General features: G+C 42.5%; 1 protein-coding gene across 1 annotated transcript; it reads right to left on the bottom strand.

Moving 5' to 3' along the window:
- Positions 1-198: 198 nt before the first annotated feature.
- LOC115135148 (sphingolipid delta(4)-desaturase DES1-like) lies at positions 199-19,217 on the bottom strand. The gene is made up of 3 exons (XM_029669501.2): positions 18,730-19,217; positions 3,214-3,956; positions 199-2,294 (listed from the first exon to the last, which is right to left on the bottom strand). The coding sequence occupies exons 1-3, from the start codon at positions 18,809-18,811 to the stop codon at positions 2,148-2,150; spliced, it is 972 nt and encodes a 323-aa protein (XP_029525361.2). The 5' UTR covers positions 18,812-19,217; the 3' UTR covers positions 199-2,147.
- Between the last annotated feature and the right edge of the window lie 1,080 nt (positions 19,218-20,297).

The following is a 20,297-nucleotide window of genomic DNA, read 5'->3' as shown; positions in this document are numbered from 1 at the left end:
AGATTATTAGTTTGGGTAATCTGTTACATTAATGATTACACGTGACAGGTAACTAAAGGATTACATAAAAGTAACCTACCCAACCCCAGCCTTAATGCAATTACCAGTACAGCTCTAGCCTATACCCAATAGATCTGACCTGCTATTCCATTTTATGACAGGACCTTATAGTTAACCATCAAAAAGGATGAGACAAAACAAGGTCAATTAGTTTAATAAAATCATATTGGATGCAGTTATGCAATCATGACTCTTGCTGCAGAATAGTCCAAATTAAAATGTTTGAGTTGAGAATATAAACATTCTTTCACCCTTAGCATGAGTTCAGTTTGTTTAATACTGATGTAGATGTAACCAACCTTGTGTCAGAGGCCCCCTGAATCGCAAATCAACCCTAGGTACATCTGTAATAGAATGGATAAGTGTGGCCATATCGAATAGACCTAATCTCCCTCCACGCCTATCAGAGGGGAAGATGGAACTATTACCATTCCAGGTCTACATGGAGAGTATAAGGGTCAATTTGTGATTCAGCACCAATGTCAGCAAGTTTCCAATCCACTTTGGACAATATCTATCCACATCATGGTTTGGCTATGTGATACACCAATTGGCTTTCTCTCCCTCAGTGGTAGCTACTTTAAAGTGACATATTTGAGAGGCTTTCAAACTCAATGACTAAGGCTGTGGCCCAGTTCTTGAGGTCAATCATCATCTTAAAATAAGCTATTTTGTCTTTCTCAAATTAGGCTACTTACGTCATTGCAAATGTTAAGGACACAATTGGAAATAATCAAGACTCAGAATCTAGTGGAATTGTAACAACAATCATACTGTACATGGAACAAAGGACAGACTTAAGAGTTACTCTTATCTAGATTTGGTTTCAATTCATTTGGCCTTTGATTGGGTTTTCATAAGAGACTGTCAGAATAGTGATTGTTGAAAGACTCATTGTCTAAAAACAAAATGTGCTATAACATTCAGTAGATTTTCGATGTGCATTTAGAGTTTTTAGTCCTGACAAGTTGGTGTTTAGAGCATACATAAGCTATAGGCTAGTCCTTTTGTATTTCCACCATCTGACAAGATATGAACGCAGCATCTGCATTACAGTCATTTACACATTTAAGGCCACATTGTCTTTCCATAAAAGGGCAAATATAAATTAAACAAAACAAGTGAATGTTTGATCTAATGCCATTCTTTCTCCCCATTGTGTCAAATTAAATGTAAAATTGGAGCAATAACCGATTCAGACAATCAGCTATTGAACAGAGGTGTTGGCAAGCACAATACAAAATGTCACTCCAATCTAAAAAGAGCTAAAATAAGCTCAACTTTAGCCAATATGTTCATTCTACACACACTGTGATATGGTAAGTGTAGTAGTCTACAAGAAAGGACAGAACTCAATATTTTACGAGTGAAATGAGAACATTTCTAGCATGGAATTTGCAACTCGCCTCAGTAGACACGTAAGAGAAGTGATAAGCTAGGCTTCTCACCCCCCCAAAGCAGCAAAAAACTGTTTAGGTGGCCTGATCTCCTAACTGGTGCAAGAGTATCCTCCACCCTTTCAAATAAAACTTTCACAATAAGATATGGTTGTATATTGCTACACCTCTTTCAAAGAGATTAAATAAAACTGATCATGAAATAAACTATACAAACAGGATCTCAAATATTCAACACATTCAGCAACTGATGCTGAACTCCTAAGTAATCTAGAGTTAAATTCTTCATATAAATAAAATAGAAAAATTTGAATAGAAAAATATTCAGACTTGCCGTCATCCCTATTACAGGTTTCTAAAATGACCACAACTGCAATAAATGGGCTTTTCAGGAAAAACAAATAGGAGAAATGACAATCTTGTGTAATAAGGACTAATTGGAATGCAAGCAGTAATGGTTGTAATTCTGCTAGAGAAGACTATATAACCATGTTCCATCACCCCTTTCAGTTGTTCCGGAGGAGGAAAACATTAACACATACATGTCACACATACTGTCCACAAACACTACACATTCTGTTCAAATGTCTATTAATATGCAAAAGCTGTTAAGTCTTGGTGGTTAATTGGGGCTAGTGTCAATATACTTCAGTTTTTTTGTTAAGAGTAAGAGAGAGGGAGGGGAAGGATTTACTCCAGCTTGACATCTCCCTTTAGCCTCCTCTTCACACGAGAGTAGGGGCTGAGCCGGTCATCCATAATGAAGTCATACAGGACCTTCACCCATGATGTGTACTGGGGCAGGTCATCGTAGTACTCCGATGCGATTTTCTTCACCTAGGTGAAGGGAGAAAACAAACAGTGTCTTCAGCATAAAGCTGCAATATGTACCTTTTTGGGTCGACTAGACAAAATCCACATAAATTGAGTTCTAGAGCTGTCAATTCTCAATGAAAGCAAGTCTAATTAGGTAAATTTGATCTGTCTGTGCTATTTCTATGCTGCCCATTCTTAAGTGTAGTTTTTGCATCTTTTACTTTCGGTTTTGTACAGCTGCTTTAAACAGCTGAAAATACAATAATTTTGGTTATATAAAATATATTTCAGTGATTTAGATGGTACTGCGATTCTCTACACAATGACTGCTTGTTTTGTCACAAACTGAAATTAGGAAAACTATTCAAATTTTTTGCAACAAGGAAATGGTGGGGCGATTGATGCATATTGCATCGTCAAGTGTTTCTCTAAGTTCCAATCAAAGCAAAATTGCAGCGTCCTGAATCAGAAGAATACTCAGTGCAACAGTTTTCCCCACAAACCAACATATAGGCTAGACGTTCTTTGTACAATGGTCATCTTTTAAATCATTTACATCTCCAAACATAGAGCTAGAGGTTAAAGTCAAATGCTTTTCTGCTGAGCCTAGACGTTGGAACAGTCTGCCTAAACATATTTGGAGGAATATGGTTGTTTTACAGATGTCCTTATTTTTATTACCCTTTTCTTTATTACTTAACCTGTTACACCATGCACTTCTGGCTGCAAATGTAAGCTGTATACAAATAAAAGTTCATTACTAAGCACTTCGTTACATTAAAGGAGCTATGGAACTGTCACTAAGACTATTACAACTACTGCCCCTGCCCCCAAATACCAATTGCCTATTGTTTATTTAACAGTTAGAATGCTAAAATTGGTTGGATAACATGTCTTTCCTCTCCATAAAGCCCCAATGTTTTCAACAGCTATACCGTACCAGAGGTAGCCTACGTCCTGGGATGCTGGGGAAGTCGTGGTGCTCGTTGTGGTAGCCCACGTTGAAGGTGAGCAGGTTGAGGGAGCCATAGTAGGAGTAGGTCTCATGGCCCTTGAGGAACATGTAGTGCTCAGCGATGAAGTGTCCAGAGATGGGGTGCAGGCCCATTCCCAGCAAGGAACCTGCCATCATGTAGACCACAGGCTTGGCTCCACACAGCCAGTAGAGGGCCACATTGAAGGACAGCTGCACGGCCACGTTGGCCATCTCCAGCCTGGTGATGGGCTTGGGGTTGATGCAGAGAGGGCGGATGGCGTAGAACAGAGGCTGGAGGATGATCCAGACAAACTTACGGAAGCGTGTGCAGAAGAACCAGCCCTCAAATTCAGTGGGGATGTCCACGTCCACGCCATCTCCTCCCAGGTAGCGGTGGTGGTCCAGGTGGTAGCGCTTAAAGGAGGCAGAATACGGCAGCCCGATGGGCAGGTTGGCAAACATGGCGAACCAGCGGTTCCACATGGCCCTGCTGTTGCCAAACGCTGTGTTGTGGGAGATCTCATGGATGGCCAGGGTCATGGAGTGGTTGATACAGCTGCCAAAGGCATAAGTCCAGAACAAGACCCATTTCCAGTCTAGGTCTTTGACCAGATAGAATGCTAAAAACTGGATGAGTACCATCATGCAAACAATCCACTTCAGCCTGGGATCAGGCCCCATTAGGGTCTTTATTTCTGGGTACTTTGCTGTTAGAGAAGAGAAAGAATACCATTTTGGTTAATTTATTTTTTAAACGTTGCCTACTTATTTGGCAAAGCACTAATCAAAAAAACACTGATACACAACTCCTTACGTCATGTCATTCTAATTCATAACTTTAAATTGTTACAATCACAATATAAAGACTATCAGCCATTTCCTACAATTTGTAACTGTTTGCAAGCCCTCAAGCCCTAGAGTTTTGCATCATTGCTACTTTGTCAAATGGTCCCTTATAAAAGCTCAGTCAGAACAGGCCCAGAGGTACCAAACTGTCAACCACAAACACCATTGATAAAAAAGTGCCTGCAGGAATGGTCTGGCAATTGCCATTCAAAACAGCACTAAATTATACTGGTATCTTATTTGACTGGCAGCCACAGCAGAACGAGAGACCATAATGATTCATGTACTTTTAAAGAATAAGGGCAATGCAAATAAGATTACCAAATCCACCCTCCATTTGCAAATAAATCAGTCTGCAAGTCACAATTTACATTTTGTGACAATGTCATGTCACCTTGAGAAGTTATCTTAAATCTCTCCTGACTAAAAAGTAACCTAATGTGCACAAAGGGTGGTTTCAGGTTAGGCCTAGGTCCACTAGGGCCCAGCCAATGAGTGACAAAATCAAAGAAGATGGTTTGGCCTACAGCATGATCAAAGTTATCACACAGTATCAAAATAATGAAATGCCTCTCTGCCAGTATCAAAGTCTTGTAAGTCACTGTAGGCCTAGAGTAATTATTGCCAACTACATTAAGCGGGCTAATTTGCCTTCAAATGACATAGGCCCGAAAAACATGCCATATTCATGAGAACAAACCATACAGGAGGTCAAGTCTGGGACATGGGTGGAAGGTTGATGCAGGCCTACCACCTAACTAGAATTTCACCAATATGGGTTAAGGTAAGCAACACAAAAAAAAAAAAAAAAAAAAACTGTCATCCTTATGACCACCTTGATTTCTCAGCCGATGGAGAATGGGTGAAATGTGGAACTTTACCACCCTCTCTTCCAAACCAGTTAGAAAAGTTTTGGACGGGGCCTCCCGAGTGGCGCAGCGGTCTAAGGCACTGCATCGAAGTGCTAGAGGCATCACTACAGACTCGGGTTTGATCCCAGGCTGTATCACAACCTGCCTTGATCGGGAGTCCCATAGGGCGGCGCACAATTGGCCCAGCGTCATCTGGGTTAGGGAAGGGTTTGGCCGGGGGGCTTTACTTGGCTCATCGCGCTCTGGCGACTCCTTGTGGTGGGCTGGGCGCCTGCAGGCTGACCTCGGTCGTCAGTTGAATGGTGTTTCCGCCGACACGTTGGTGCGGCTGGCTTACAGGTTAAGCGAGTGGGTGTTGGCGGGTCATGTTTCGGATGATACATGACTCACCCTTTGCCTACAAGGCCATTGGGGAGGTACAGCAATGAGACAAGATCAAAATTGGGGAGAAATAATAAAATAAAAAAACACATTTTGGACACACAAACATGGGGGTGTACAAAGGAATAGGGAAACCTTTATCAGGTAGGTGGAACAGTCAATTGTAACAATGCACATGGTGATATAGCCTGATCCACTCACAATTGCTGGGTCCCATACAACATTACCAGCTTGTAGTGGTCTACTTTAAAACATTTGTTTAAGTGTTAGTAGCACCTGCAGTGGGCAGAAGTTTTGATTATTGTGTGTGTGTAGGCCTATATTAAAATCACTGGGATTTATTAAACTAGGCTATAAGCTAGAAAGTGAAAACCAGGCCATGTTGACCTTGAGTTTACTGTGTTACTTGTAATGGATGTGGCGACAGACAGGACTCATGTGGACAGACTGTTTAGCCTGCGACTCACTGACTGCTTCTTGACTAATGACCATTCACCTTTCTAACCATGGGAGTGGGTGGTTTATCAAGGCACTGTTATAACCAAATCATACTCAACAATTGAAGTTGTTGGCTTTCTGTCCTATCACAGCATTACACACTTTGGTTAGTTTCATCAATGCTACTGATATATAAGGATGATAAAGGCTGACAGAGAGGGAAAAAAATAAATCAGGTGGAAGGTGGCTATAGCTGACAATAGTCCAGCACTCTCATCCAATTGCACAACTTGTCACTTTGTGGAGTGATCAAATCAATAGTTAGATTTTGGAGTGATGTCTGGAGTAATTATTATAAAGTCGGCTTAATTAATTTTACAGACAAAGAGCCCACCTTTTGTAGCATATTTTGTTTTGTCGACATTTGTGAAGTTTACCGACAAATGTGCTGTTTCCATCAGGCCTGTCGTGACATTTTTCTATCCGACATGTACATCCCTCGCATTAAAAGTTTGGATGGAAACCTGGCTAGTGACAAAGGAATCTTATCCTGTCTGAATAACTTGTAAGCTATGAGAGTACAGTCGTAACCAAATGTTTTGAGAATTACACAAATATTAATTTCCACAAAGTTCGCTGCTTCAGTGTCTTTAGATAGTTTTGTCAGATGTTACTATGGAATACTGAAGTATAATTACAAGCATTTCATAAGTGTCAAAGGCTTTTATTGACAATTACATGAAGTTGATGCAAAGTGTTGACCCTTCTTTTTCAAGACCTCTGTAATCCGCCCTGGCATGCTGTCAATTAACTTCTGGGCCACATCCTGACTGATGGCAGCCCCTTCTTGCATAATCAATGCTTGGAGTTTGTCAGAATTTGTGGGTTTTTGTTTGTCCACCCACCTCTTGAGGAATGATCACAAGTTCTCAATGGGATTAAGGTCTGGGGAGTTTCCTGGCCATGGACCCAAAATATCGATGTTTTGTTCCCCGAGCCACTTAGTTATCACTTTTGCCTTATGGCAAGGTGCTCCATCATGCTGGAAAAGGCCTTGTTCGTCACCAAACTGTTCCTGGATGGTTGGGAGAAGTTGCTCTCTGAGGATATGTTGGTACCATTCTTTATTCATGGCTGTGTTAGGCAAAATTGTGAGTGAGCCCACTCCCTTGGCTGAGAAGCAACCCCACACATGAATGGTCTCGGGATGCTTTACTGTTGGCATGACACAGAACTGATGGTAGCGCTCACCTTGTCTTCTCTGGACAAGCTTTTTTCCGGATGCCCCAAACAATCGGAAAGGGGATTCATCAGAGAAAATGACTTTACCCCAGTCCTCAGCAGTCCAATCCCTGTACTTTTTGTGGAATATCAGTCTGTCCCTGATGTTTCTCCTGGAGAGAAGTGGCTTCTTTGCTGCCCTTCTTGACACCAGGCCATCCTACAAAAGTCTTTGCCTCACTGTGTGTGCAGATGCACTCACACCTGCCTGCTGCCATTCCTGAGCAAGCTCTGTACTGGTGGTGCCCAGATCCCGCAGCTGAATCAACTTTAGGAGACGGTCCTGGCGCTTGCTGGACTTTCTTGGGCGCCCTGAAGCCTTCTTCACAACAATTGAACCGCTCTCCTTGAAGTTCTTGATGATCCGATAAATGGTTGATTTAGGTGCAATCTTACTGGCAGCAATATCCTTGCCTGTGAAGCCCTTTTTGTGCAAAGCAATGATGACGGCACGCATTTCCTTCCTTCCAGGTAACCATGGTTGACAGAGGAAGAACAATGATTCAAAGCACCACCCTCCTTTTGAAGCTTCCAGTCTGTTATTCGAACTCCATCAGCATGACAGAGCGATCTCCAACCTTGTCCTTGTCAACACTCACACCTGTGTTAACGAGAGAATCACTGACATGATGTTAGCTGGTCCTTTTGTGGCAGGGCTGAAATGCAGTGGAAATGTTTTTGGGGGATTCAGTTAATTTGCATGGCAAAGAGGGACTTTGCAATTCATCTGATCACTCTTCATAACATTCTAGAGTATATGCAAATTGCCATCATCCAAACTGAGGCAGCAGACTGTGAAAATTAATATTTGTGTCATTCTCAAAACTTTTGGCCATGACTGTACAGCAGCACCAGGAGGCACAGAGGGACACTGCTAGTTACTACTGTTGAGACTGGCTAGTATTGCAGTCTGGTGATGTATTTTAGGGTTTATCAGTGTTGTTGTCCCCTATATTAACTGCAATCCTTATGGCTTCGCCTTCTCAGTAAGTAATACAACAATACAAACCTAAGCACTCTTGAAATATGAATAAAAGCACAGTATGATTTCCTAGAAGTGAAAATGAAACTGTTTCCCAGCACTGGCAGAAATAGCCCTAAGGTAAATATTTTGTAAAGGTGGCTCTGTTTTGTCTTGGAGATTCCTCAGATTTCTCATACATTCTCTCTCCCCGGAGGAATTGTGAATTCCCAGATCTTATCAGGTGAACAGGTAAAGCAGACTTCATAATCATTACTCCAGAAGTGAAAACGAAACTCGGTTTCCCGGGAACTGTCAGAAATAGCCCTATGGTAAATATTTTGCAAATATGGCTCTGTTTTGTCTTGGAGACTACTCAGATTTCTCGCAGATTCTCTCTCCCCAGAGGAATTGTGAATTCCCAAGAAGTGTCAGGTGAATAGGTTAGCGAGAATTAGTGGTGTAAATGCTTATGCGCAAATATTTATATAATAACCATCATATTGAAGTAAACTTCAGAGTCACATGATGATATGTTGTGTGGTCGTTCCACATGCAGTTTATTCCGGATGCAGTTGATTAGGCTACAGCTGAAACAAGTTATGATGAACTTCACAGGGTGGGGGAAGTGTTCTGTATTTTATCTAACGGGTGTTCTCCATAAATCTAAATTACATTGCACAACCTTCAATGTTATGTCATAATTACGTAAAATTCGGGTAAATTAGTTTGCAACGAGCCAGGCTAGCCAAACTGTTGCATATACGCTGACTCTGCGTGCAATGAACGCAAGTGACACAATTTCCCTAGTTTAATATTGCCTGCTAACATGAATTTCTTTTATTTAAATATGCAGGTTTAAAAAGATATACTTCTGTGTATTGATTTTAAGAAAGGCATTGATGTTTATGGATAGGTATTTTTTTTTTTTTTTTTTTTTAAACCTTTATTTAACTAGGCAAGTCAGTTAAGAACACATTCTTATTTTCAATGACGGCCTAGGAACAGTGGGTTAACTGCCTGTTCAGGGGCAGAACGACAGATTTGTACCTTGTCAGCTCGGGGATTTGAACTTGCAACCTTCCAGTTACTAGTTCAACGCTCTAACCACTAGGCCTAGTGGTAATGATTTTGATGGTAATGGTTAGGTACACATTGGTGCAAAGACAGTGCTTTTTTCTCAAATGCGCTTGTTAAAAATCTGGAGCTGTCATTTTGTGACTGATGCTTGTAAACGTGTTGTTTGCTAGGCATACAAATAAGATTATTTCTTGATACATTTGAAATGAGGTCTAGGTGTGGCCGCAATCGGACTAGATCTTGCACAACTCTTGGCGAAATGCATTGCTCGACTGCCGTGAGGGTGATAAGCACAATATCGTTTGTGAACTGTATCCCCCCCATGTGTCCATTATAACATTCAATTTATAGCATTCATTCTTATAGCATTCATTCTTACAATGAATTATCAGTTCTCAACATATTGTTCTCCTCCATGCTGCCTGCAGCGTGATCTACTTTCCTTTGATATAACAGACAGTTGTTGGTCGGAGCATGTCTCATTGGAGCCGCTGAGCCGAGAAGTGTGCAATTGCGACCCGCAATTTGGGCGTTCATGCATGTGGGCATTCCCTTTATCTGCAGGAACCCCTCCTTATACTTCCAGGCGGGTGAGCTCAAGTACAGTAGGTGGCATTAATGCACAATAACGGTGGATGCCAGCCGCCAATAAGCCCCACAGTGACAATGGTAGCTAGCTAGTTGTACACCGGTAAATAGTGCCTTTTGCCCCCGCCTGTCGGGCTCACTTTTCCTGCAGGTTTGTTAACGACGGCAGGTGTTCGGCAGGCAGGAGCGAAGGACACTGTGTGCTAGCTTAGCTGGCTAGTCCTAAGCAGAACTCCGGTACACAGCAGGCGGGAGTGAGACCGAGTGCTAGCACACAGTGACGCAAACTATCAAACTAGCTACAGTGGTTCCTCCTTTAAAAGTTGCGTCATACTGCGGCACACCGTGCATGCTGCCGCAGCATTCTGTGGCACGTCATTTAATTCTCAGCCATTTTTTCCTGTTACTGCAAGTTATAGCTAGTTTGACCACCAGATGGTATCTTTGAGAATCATTTGATCGTCTTCCATATTGCAGACGCGCGGGAGACCGGGGTTCAATCCCCCAATGGGGAGGAAGGAGTAGGATGTCCTTGTAAATAAGAATGAGTCCTTAACTGATTCCATGTGTGTTATTTCATAGTTGTGATGTCTTCACTATTATTCTACAATGTAGAAAAAAGTACAAATATAGAAAAATCCTGGAATGAGTAGGTGTCCAAACTTTTGACTGGTACTTGCTTTCGCTCCCGGAGCGCACATTGGACGTTCGGGCCGAGGCAGTTAAACACCCAAGCTAACGTTGGCTAGCTTGCTAGCTACTTCCAGACACAAATGAGACCACTCTGACCATTTTACTCGCCCTAGCAGAGCTGGTTAGGCAGTTTGTGTTAACCAAAGCGTTGGTGACTAACTGTGCTGCTGGAAACAATTTAATTATGCTTTTTTTGCCGATGTTTACTGTGTGACGACCCTCCCACTCTGTCTGCCGTATTCTCTCTTTGTTCTTGTTTCCTTATTAGGATGCCGGTGGGCGGAGTTGGGAGGGTCGTCAGCTACATGGGAAACACCTGGGCCCGGTGTGTCCCAGGATAAATACACCACTTCCCCATTCATGGAAGAGACTCTCTCCATGCAGACACCTTTACAGATTTTGTTGTGTATTTTGGTGGCCTTTTGGTTGTTTGCGTTGGCACCTTTCAACACCCTGCATTTATCACATTCATGCAAAACACTCACACACACCATTGTATATTGTACTTAGTTTACTTTATTTAATAAATATATGTTTTGTTACTCCTTATCTCCACGTTGTCTCCCTTTTGTTACGGGCTTTGAGCCGGTTTGTGACAAGTGGGAGCTCATCCGGGATCTTTGAACGTATTGGTTTGGGAGAACGTGGAGGTAATGTTATCTGTATGTGTTTGGTTTGCATATTTTTTTTTGTTTTGAGTTTGATAGGCCCAGTATTGGTTGCCTTTGTTGTTTGGTTTGTGTGCTGCATTTGGAGTTTAATGGTTAGTTTCCAGGCCCTGCCCAGCCTGGAAACTCTTCTACTTTCTGTTGTGACATTGGTCTGAGGATGTGAATAAATCGGTTGTGTACCTTGGTGGGAGATTTGGGTAGGGTAGTGGAACTTGCTACCCGGAGCTATAGCCTTTTCCCCCTGATAGGCTTAGCGTGGTGTGGTGTCTGGACTGAGCAGTTGTCTCGGGGGCACATCCGTGGCTTGGTGGAATTTGCCAGCATGCTGGGAAGTTTTATTTCCTTGCCAGCGGACTACAGTGTGTAAATACCCACCGCAAATCCGCACAAAGACTAGGGTTGAGTTATTGTAGGTTTTGGGGAAGCTCTGTATCTCATCTCTTCTGTGGTGCTCAGGGTGATTGTCATTTCTCTGGTTGTGGTCTGATGGCTCAGCAGAGGGGTTGAGCGAGATTATTTACTTATGACTATGGTGTCTTATGTAGAGGAGTTCATTCGCTTTCCATCAGAGGAACTGTTAGAATTATGTACTAAAGAACAGCTGTTGAAGATCGCTGATCTCTACAAAGTTGAATGATTGAAAATAGTGAAATTCTGTTACGTTGGGAAGTGACTATGAATCGTTGGGAGTTGAAAAATTAAGGACCCTGATGTTCTTTTCATTGGAGTTTCTAGCTGATTCAGTCTCTTATGCCCTGTTCCTGATTGTTTACGTGACTGGCCATTGTTTGGTATTTTTTAGGTGTGCAAGGGCAAATTGTACATTCACACTTCAGAGTAGGTGTGCCCTGACAGAAATATGCAAATAAATGCTAGAACGTGCCAATCAGACCTCACTAGCTTGAGCTTGGCTCTGCACACCTCTTGCTTGCTCTACGCACTATGATTAATTTGCTCCCATTGGAAATGACAGGCTCTGGTCTATCTTGGGTTCGTTATAAAACAATCCTTGGCATTGGACCGGTAGACAGTTTCCTCTGCCCCGCCTGTTGGGCACGGTTTCCTCCGGTACACTGGAGGCGGGAGCGACACCGTGTGCTTGCTATCTAGCAAGCTAGCACAGTGTCGCAGCCTCCCGCCTGGTGTGCTAGCGGTATATAATTGTCTTTCGCCCTGCCTGTCGGGAACCGTTTTCCCCGCAGTTCTGTTGATCTCTAGGGTAGGGGGCAGCATTCGGAATTTTGGATGAAAAGCATGCCCAAATTAAACTGCCTGCTACTCGGGCCCAGAAGATATGATATGCATATAACTGGTAGATTTGGATAGATAACACTCTAAAGTTTCCAAAACTGTTAAAATAGTGTCTGAGTATAACAGAACTGATTTGGCAGGCAAAAACCTGAGAAAAATCCATTCAGGAAGTAGTTTTTTTTGTTGGTTTTGTAGTTTTCTATTCAATGCCATTACAGTATCCAGTGACTTAGGACTCAATTTGCTGTTCCTATGCCTTCCACTAGATGTCAACAGTCTTTAGAAATTGTTTCAGGCTTGTATTCTTATAAATGAGGGAGTAAGAGCAGTCTGAATGAGTGGACCCTGACGTGTCACAGAGCTTTTTCATGCACAATCCCGAGAGAGTGCATTTCTTGTTTACCTTTTATATTGACGTTATTGTCCGGTTGAAATATTATCGATCATTTAGGCTAAAAACAACCCGAGGATTGAATATAAACATCGTTTGACATGTTTCTATGAACTTTACGGATACAATTTGGATTTTTTGTCTGCCTGTTTTGACTGCATTTGAGCCTGTGGATTACTGAAGAAAATGCACAAACAAAACTGAGGTTTTTGGATATAAAGAGACTTTATCAAACAAAAGGAAAATTTTTTGAGGAAATGAATGTCTTCTGAGTGCCACCATATGAAGATCATCAAAGGTAAGGGATTCATTTTATCTCGATTTCTGAGTTTTGTAACGCTTCTGCTTGGCTGGTTACTGTTTGTAATAACTTGTCAACTGGGCTATGTTCTCAAATAATCGTACGGTATGCTTTCGCCATAAAGCATTTTTTAATTATGACACCGTGGTTGGATTCACAAGAAGTTCATCTTGAAACCTATGTAAAATATGTTTTGTTTTCTGAATTTTTATAATGAGTATTTCTGTATTTGAATTTGGCGCCCTGCAATCTCACTGGATGTTGGCCAGATGGGACGCTAGCATCCCACATACCCTAGAGAGGTTAATGACAGTGAGGACAGGTGTTCGGCAGGTGAGAGTGAAGGACACGGAATATCGGTGTCGCTCCTGCTAGCAAGCAAGGAGGACTCCGGGAGGTGGGTGCGAAAACTCAAATTTTATTTCCCTTTTGTCCCACATTTTTTTTAAAGTGTGTCACAACCATGAAGATGTCGAACTCTACTGAATGCCTAAATGAAGGAACACCCTGAATTGCGGAACGCAGTTGCACACTATTGGCTGAGCTGGAGAAGTGTGTATCAATCCTGTTATATAGGATTCATAGCGACCAGTATTGGGAATTTTCCAGCACGTGTGACATCTTAAGAGTAAAATAAGTGCACTCTGTGAGTGTCTAGGTCATTAGGCACCATTAGACATGCACCTGTCTTGAGAGTGGGCATGTCTTTTTATTTTTGCACCATTGCTATGGATTAATGTTTCTAAGCCCTAATGGGAAACCAAGCTAAAATTAGTGCAAGGCAAAAAGATAATGGTGGCGAAATGCCAGAAGGGATGAATCGTTATCATAAAGAGGAGTTACTATGTGTGTGACGTAAGGATGAAACCTATATAAAAAGTGTTTGCCAAGGCTGGAAAGGGAGTTGCTTCATGAACCAGCTCAGCTTCTGTTACTTTGTAATAAAGTCTATTTGAACTCACAAGATCCAATATTTGAGAAATATTATTGACGGAATATTTCCATGACACCAGCAGGTCAAAAGGAACGACTGAAATTAACGAGTCACTCAAAAAACTAAAATCGTAGTTAAAGAACGAAGCAGTTAAACTTTGGCATGGTGCTTTCCATCTCGTGGTCACTAACTTTTCAGATGTAACTATTTTTAAAACATCCTCATCACCATTCTTCAATCCTAAACTTTCAACTTGTGCTGAATTCGGATATTACACACGTCAGTGTTTCCGCTGAAAAAATTGTTACATGAGTTTCATAAAGGCCTGGTTATTTATGTAATAAGGTATCCGTTTGACATTTTTGCAAACATTTCTAACCCTGTTTTCGCCTTTGTCATTATGAGGGGGAAAAAACTATTGAATCAATATTAGAATAAGGCTGTAACATAACAAAATGTGGAAAAAGTCAAGGGGTCTGAATACTTTCCAAATGCACTGTACTTGAGGCACTGTTCGTTCAGATAGGAGAGAAGGGCCATTGCCTGTTGCGCACTGCAACATCACCCACCTTTGAAACCATTTAACCATAAACATAATTGTCATCATTGTCATTTTATTGGACATGTTCCAACCATAGGAATATTAAAGGGATTCTTTTATAAACACTTCTTCATATGCCATTGAAACCAGTATCTCGCTCATGTTTTCTCAACTTTCTTTCATTATCCAGCAGCCAAAGATACAATCCTAGTCATATTAACAACCCATGTTTGTTGTTGCGTCATTAGATCCTCCCAAATTTTAAAGGATATTTTCATCACTGTCATAATATGAAACCCCTTGCAAGGACACCGTCTACCGGTCACCCCTTGCTAGCTAGTACACACTGAGGTAGAGTGTACTTCGCCCCTGCCTCATTTACATTTACATTTAAGTCATTTAGCAGACGCTCTTATCCAGAGCGACTTACAAATTGGTGCGTTCACCTTATGACATCCACCCACTGTGTACCGGAGAAAACCGTGCTTGACAGGCGGGAAACCAGTGCCCGACCAGTGGGAGCGAAGGACGCGCTACCCCGGTGTGTACTAGCTATAGCTAGCTAACGTTGTTCCCCACCCCTCTCTTCTTGTGGGGTTTATCGGAAAAGCTGACAACGACTCCATTTTGTTGCTCCCTGCCTATAGACAGAGACTAAAACAGGAAGCTCCCGCGCTCAGGTCTGTTCAACGCTGGTCCGACCAATCTGATTCCACGCTTCAAGATTGCTTCGATCACGTGGATTGGGATATGTTCCGCATTGCGTCAAACATTGACGAATACGTTGATTCGGTGAGCGAGTTTATTAGCAAGTGCATCGGCGATGTCGTACCCACAGCAACGATTAAAACATTTCCAAACCAGAAACCGTGGATTGATGACAGCATTCGCGTGAAACTGAAAGCGCAAACCACTGCTTTTATCCAGGGCAAGGTGCCCGGAAACATGACCGAATACAAACAGTGTAGCTATTCCCTCCACAAGGCAATCAAACAAGCTAAGCATCAGTATAGAGACAAAGTAGAGTCGCAATTCAACGGCTCAGACACAAGAGGTATGTGGCAGGGTCTACAGTCAATCACGGATTACAAAAAGAAAACCAGCCCCGTTGCGGACCAGGATGTCTTGCTCCCTGACAGACTAAACAACTTCTTTGCTCACTTTGAGGACAATACAGTGCCACTGACACGGCCCGTTACCAAACCCGTGGACTCACCTTTACTGCAGCCGACGTGAGTAAAACATTTAAACGTGTTAACCCTCGCAAGGCTGTAGGCCCAGACGGCATCCCCAGCCGCGTCCTCAGAGCTTGCGCAGAGCAGTTGGCTGATGTGTTTACGGACATATTCAATCAAGCCTTATTCCAGTCTGCTGTTCCCACACGCTTCAAGAGGGCCACCATTGTTCCTGTTCCCAAGAAAGCGAAGGTAACTGAGCTAAACGCCCTGTAGCACTCACTTCCGTCATCATGAAGTGCTTTGACAGACGAGTCAAGGACCATATCACCTCCACCCTACCTGACACCCTAGACCCACTCCAATTTGCTTACCGCCCCAATAGGCCCACAGACGACGCAATCGCAACCACACTGCCCTAACCCATCTGGACAAGAGGAATACCTATGTGAGAATGCCTTTCATCGACTACAGCTCAGCATTTAACACCATAGTACCCTCCAAACTCGTCATCAAGCTCGAGACTCTAGGTCTCGAACCCGCCTTGTGCAACTGGGTACTGAACTTCCTGACGGGCCACCCCCAGGTGGTTAGGGTAGGTAACAACATCTCCACCCCATTGATCCTCAACACTGGGGCCCCACAAGGGTGTGTTCTGAGCCCTCTCCTGTACTCCCTGTTCACCCATGACTGCGTGGCCATGCACGCCTCCAACTCAATCATCAAGTTTGCAGACGACACTACAGTGGTAGGCTTGATTCCCAACAACGACGAGACAGCCTACAGGGAGGGGGTGAGGGCCCTCGGAGTGTGGTGTCAAGAAAATAACCTCATACTCAATGTCAACAAAACAAAGGAGATGATCGTAGACTTCAGGAAAAAGAAGAGTGAGCACCCCCCTATCCACATCGACGGAACAGTAGTGGAAAGGGTAGTAAGTTTTATGTTCCTCGGCGTACACATCACGGACAAACTGACTTGGTCCACCCACACAGACAGCGTGGTGAAGAAGGCGCAGCAGCACCTCTTCAACCTCAGGAAGCTGAAGAAATTTGTCTCGTCACCAAAAGCACTCACAAACTTTTATCACCACCTGGTACGGAAACTGCTCCATCCACAACCGTAAGGCTCTCCAGAGGGTAGTGAGGTCTGCACAACACATCAACGGGGGCAAACTACCTGCCCTCCAGGACACCTACACCACCCGATGTCCCAGGAAGGCCATAAAGATAATCAAGGACAACAACCAACCGAGCCACTGCCTGTTCGCCCCGCTGTACTGACCTCATCCAGAAGGCGAGGTCAGTACAGGTGCATCAAAGCAGGAACCAAGAGACTGAAAAACAGCTTCTATCTCAAGGCCATCAGACTGTTAAACAGCCACCACTAACATTGAGTGGCTGCTGCCAACATACTGACTCAACTCCAGCCACTTTAATAATGGAAAATGTATGTAAAAAATGTATCAAGAACCACTTTAAACAATGTCACTTAATATAATGTTTACAAACCCTACATTACTCATCTCATATGTATATGCTGTACTCTATACCATCTACTGCATCTTGCAATCTTTATGTAATACATGTGTCACTAGCCACTTTAAACAATGCCACTTTTATATGTTTACATACTGTAATGACCTGACTAGATCATAAATGAACAATTGTCCAGACAGAGGCTTGAGTTTGCGAATTGATGGTTTATTGAACCAACTTTACACAGGCTACTGTTTGGGCCGTAGCACACGCCAAATAGATGACAGATAACCCACAAGCCAATCGTGACCTTCTCTTGTGAAGCCCAGACGTAAGAGCGAGAGAGAACAAAGGCTGAACCTGGTCTTAACTTCCAATGCCCAACCCCCCTCCACGCCACTCCGCCAACCACCAGGATGCCCGGCATCAGAACATTCCAGGCATTCCCGTGATTGGCAGATAGCAGGTTGATTGACATGTCGGACCCCGCGAACACCGGGTACTGGTCAGTACAACACAACCACCTCCTAGCCTAGCACATAACACACAGCTGTCTGTGCGGGTCACTACACAACATTACTCATCTCATATGTATATACTGTACTCGATACCATCTACTGCATCTTGCCTATGCCGTCCTGTACCATCACTCATTGATATTTGCATGTACATATTCTTCATCCTTTACACTTGTGTGTGTGTATAAGGTAGTTGTGAAACTGTTAGGTTAGATTACGCGTTGGTTATTACTGCATTATCGAACTAGAAGCACAAGCATTTCGCTACATTCGCATTAACATCCGCTAACCATGTCCATGTGTATGTGACAAATAAAATGTGATTTGATTTATCAGTGGTTGGTGTGGGATTCTGTATTTTACATTATAGCCATTACCATATATATGATTACATATGATCTGATGTTGGTTGTGTGAGGTGTCTGCATTTGTGCACTGGAGCATCATTATGAGATTAAACAACTGCTTGTTTAATCCAATGTTATGGTGCATTACGGCCATCTACTGTACTGGAGCGCCTCCCGCCTATGTACTGAGTCATACCTTTATAATGGACGATATAAGTATAAAGAGTGGTTCCTGTAGAATCGATTTACATAACAATTGGTCTGGCTAACTAGCTAGATGACGAATAGTGTAGGTAACAACAGCAATGGTTGCAATTAGATCAGATGCTATCCAACTCTCCTCTCCCTGCCTGCCTCACAAGGAAACTAGCCAGCCACCCATATGAAAAATGTATGCACGCATGACTAAGTCGCTTTGGATAAAAGTGTCTGTTAAATGGCATATATTATTATAGTTATATATTATTTAGCTATCTATCTATCTATCTATCATTAGCTAGATAATTATATATTAATCCGTGGCTGCAGTGAGCAACTACTAGTTACATAGCATATCTGAAAGGGGATTATAGTTAGTTAGCTAGCCAACTTTAGCTAGTTAGCAGCCAGCTTTGATGAAAGACAAGAGGAACACTTATAGCTAACAAGCGAAATAATTCATGACCAGCAATACAAACTGACAAGCTAACGTTAGCTTCTATTGCGGTCTATGAGGAGAAAGGAAAATACTCACCCAAAATGTCTTTCCTCCTGTCTGCGTGTGGCTGATCTGTATAAACCCATTCGTAATCCTCACGAGGCACACGGTTCCCCATATTTATTTGGTGTAAGTAACAGGTAATGAATCTCAAACCATTTATATTACTAGCTAAAAGTATTAAATTGACTCCAATTTCTCGGTTACCTAACGGACTCAAGCCACCCTGCCTGGTGTCAACGCAGGATCTGATTGATACACCGATCTGCGTCACAAACAAACGTTTTGGATGCTGATTCGCAGATTCTCTCACATAGTGCGCTCAGAGCACACGTTGGAAGGTATGGTCGACGAGTAGGGTTGATCCGAGCGTTCTGACCTCACAACAACGGTAGTCAAGCAAGCTAACTGGCCAAAGTTGGCTAGTTACTTCCAGATACAAATGAAAGAACACCTCACTCTGACCATTTTACTCGCCCTAGCATAGGTGGTTAGGATGTTTTCATGTTGTCTAGAGCGTTGGTGACTGTAGTATGCGTTGGTTGAATCACATTTATATGTGAATTTGGCAGGTCGCCCAAAAAGTTACATATTGTCACGTTAACGGCCTAAACATTACAAAACGTGCATTTGATCAAATAAGCCTCACATAATTCGACATTCTCAGATAGGTGGGTTTTGTTGCTAAACGTTTAGCAACAAAAACTACGGGCTGAGATTACATGTTTTCAACAAACTATACTGAACAAAAATATAAACACAACAATATAAGCGCAACATATGTCGATCCCATGTTTCATGAGCTGAAATAAAACATCCCAGACATTTTCATTAAAATGTCTTTAAAATTTTGTACAGAAGTTTGTTAGTGAGAATTTCTCTTTGCTAAGATACTCCATCCACCTGACATGTGTTGCATATCAAGAAGCTGATTAAACAGCATGATCATTACACAAGGTGCACCTTGTGCTGAGGACAATAAAAGGCCACTCTAAAATGTGCAGTTTTGTCACACATCACAATGCCATAGATGTCTCATCCGGCCTCACAACCGCAGACCACGTGTAACCACTTTAACCCAGGACCTCCATATCCGGCTTCTTCACCTACGGGATCGTCTGAGACCAGCCACCTGGACAGCTGATGAAACTGAGGATTATTTCTGTCTGTAATAAAGCCCTTTTGTGGGGAAAAACTCATTCTGATTGTTAGTAAGACAATCATGCAGTACAGTGTACAGCAAGTAGTTTTGCAGTTACACCGGCAGGCAATAAATTAACAAAACCAAAAGCTTACCTTGACTTGGAAGAGTTCCAGTGTTGGATAGCCTTAGCCAGCTAGCTAACATAGCACCCCTCTCTGTTTGAGTTGAGTGAGTAGGCTAAATTAGCTAGCTCCATTCACTAAGTGAACATGAAACAAATACAACCATAAATATAGCTAGCTCTCTCTCCCTCTTGCTTCTCCTAAATGTTTGTATAATGAAATTTGTTCAAAACTGTTCAACTACTGTTTTTCTCTTTGAGTCAACTACTCACCACATTTTATACACTGCAATGCTAGCTAATTGTAGTGTATGCTTTCAGTACTAGATCAATTCTGTG

Source organism: Oncorhynchus nerka, linkage group LG10, assembly GCF_034236695.1.
Source record: "Oncorhynchus nerka isolate Pitt River linkage group LG10, Oner_Uvic_2.0, whole genome shotgun sequence".
Taxonomy (NCBI): domain Eukaryota; kingdom Metazoa; phylum Chordata; class Actinopteri; order Salmoniformes; family Salmonidae; genus Oncorhynchus; species Oncorhynchus nerka.
The sequence above is the reverse complement of the archived record's forward strand: the minus strand, read 5'-3'. Positions and strand labels throughout refer to the sequence as shown.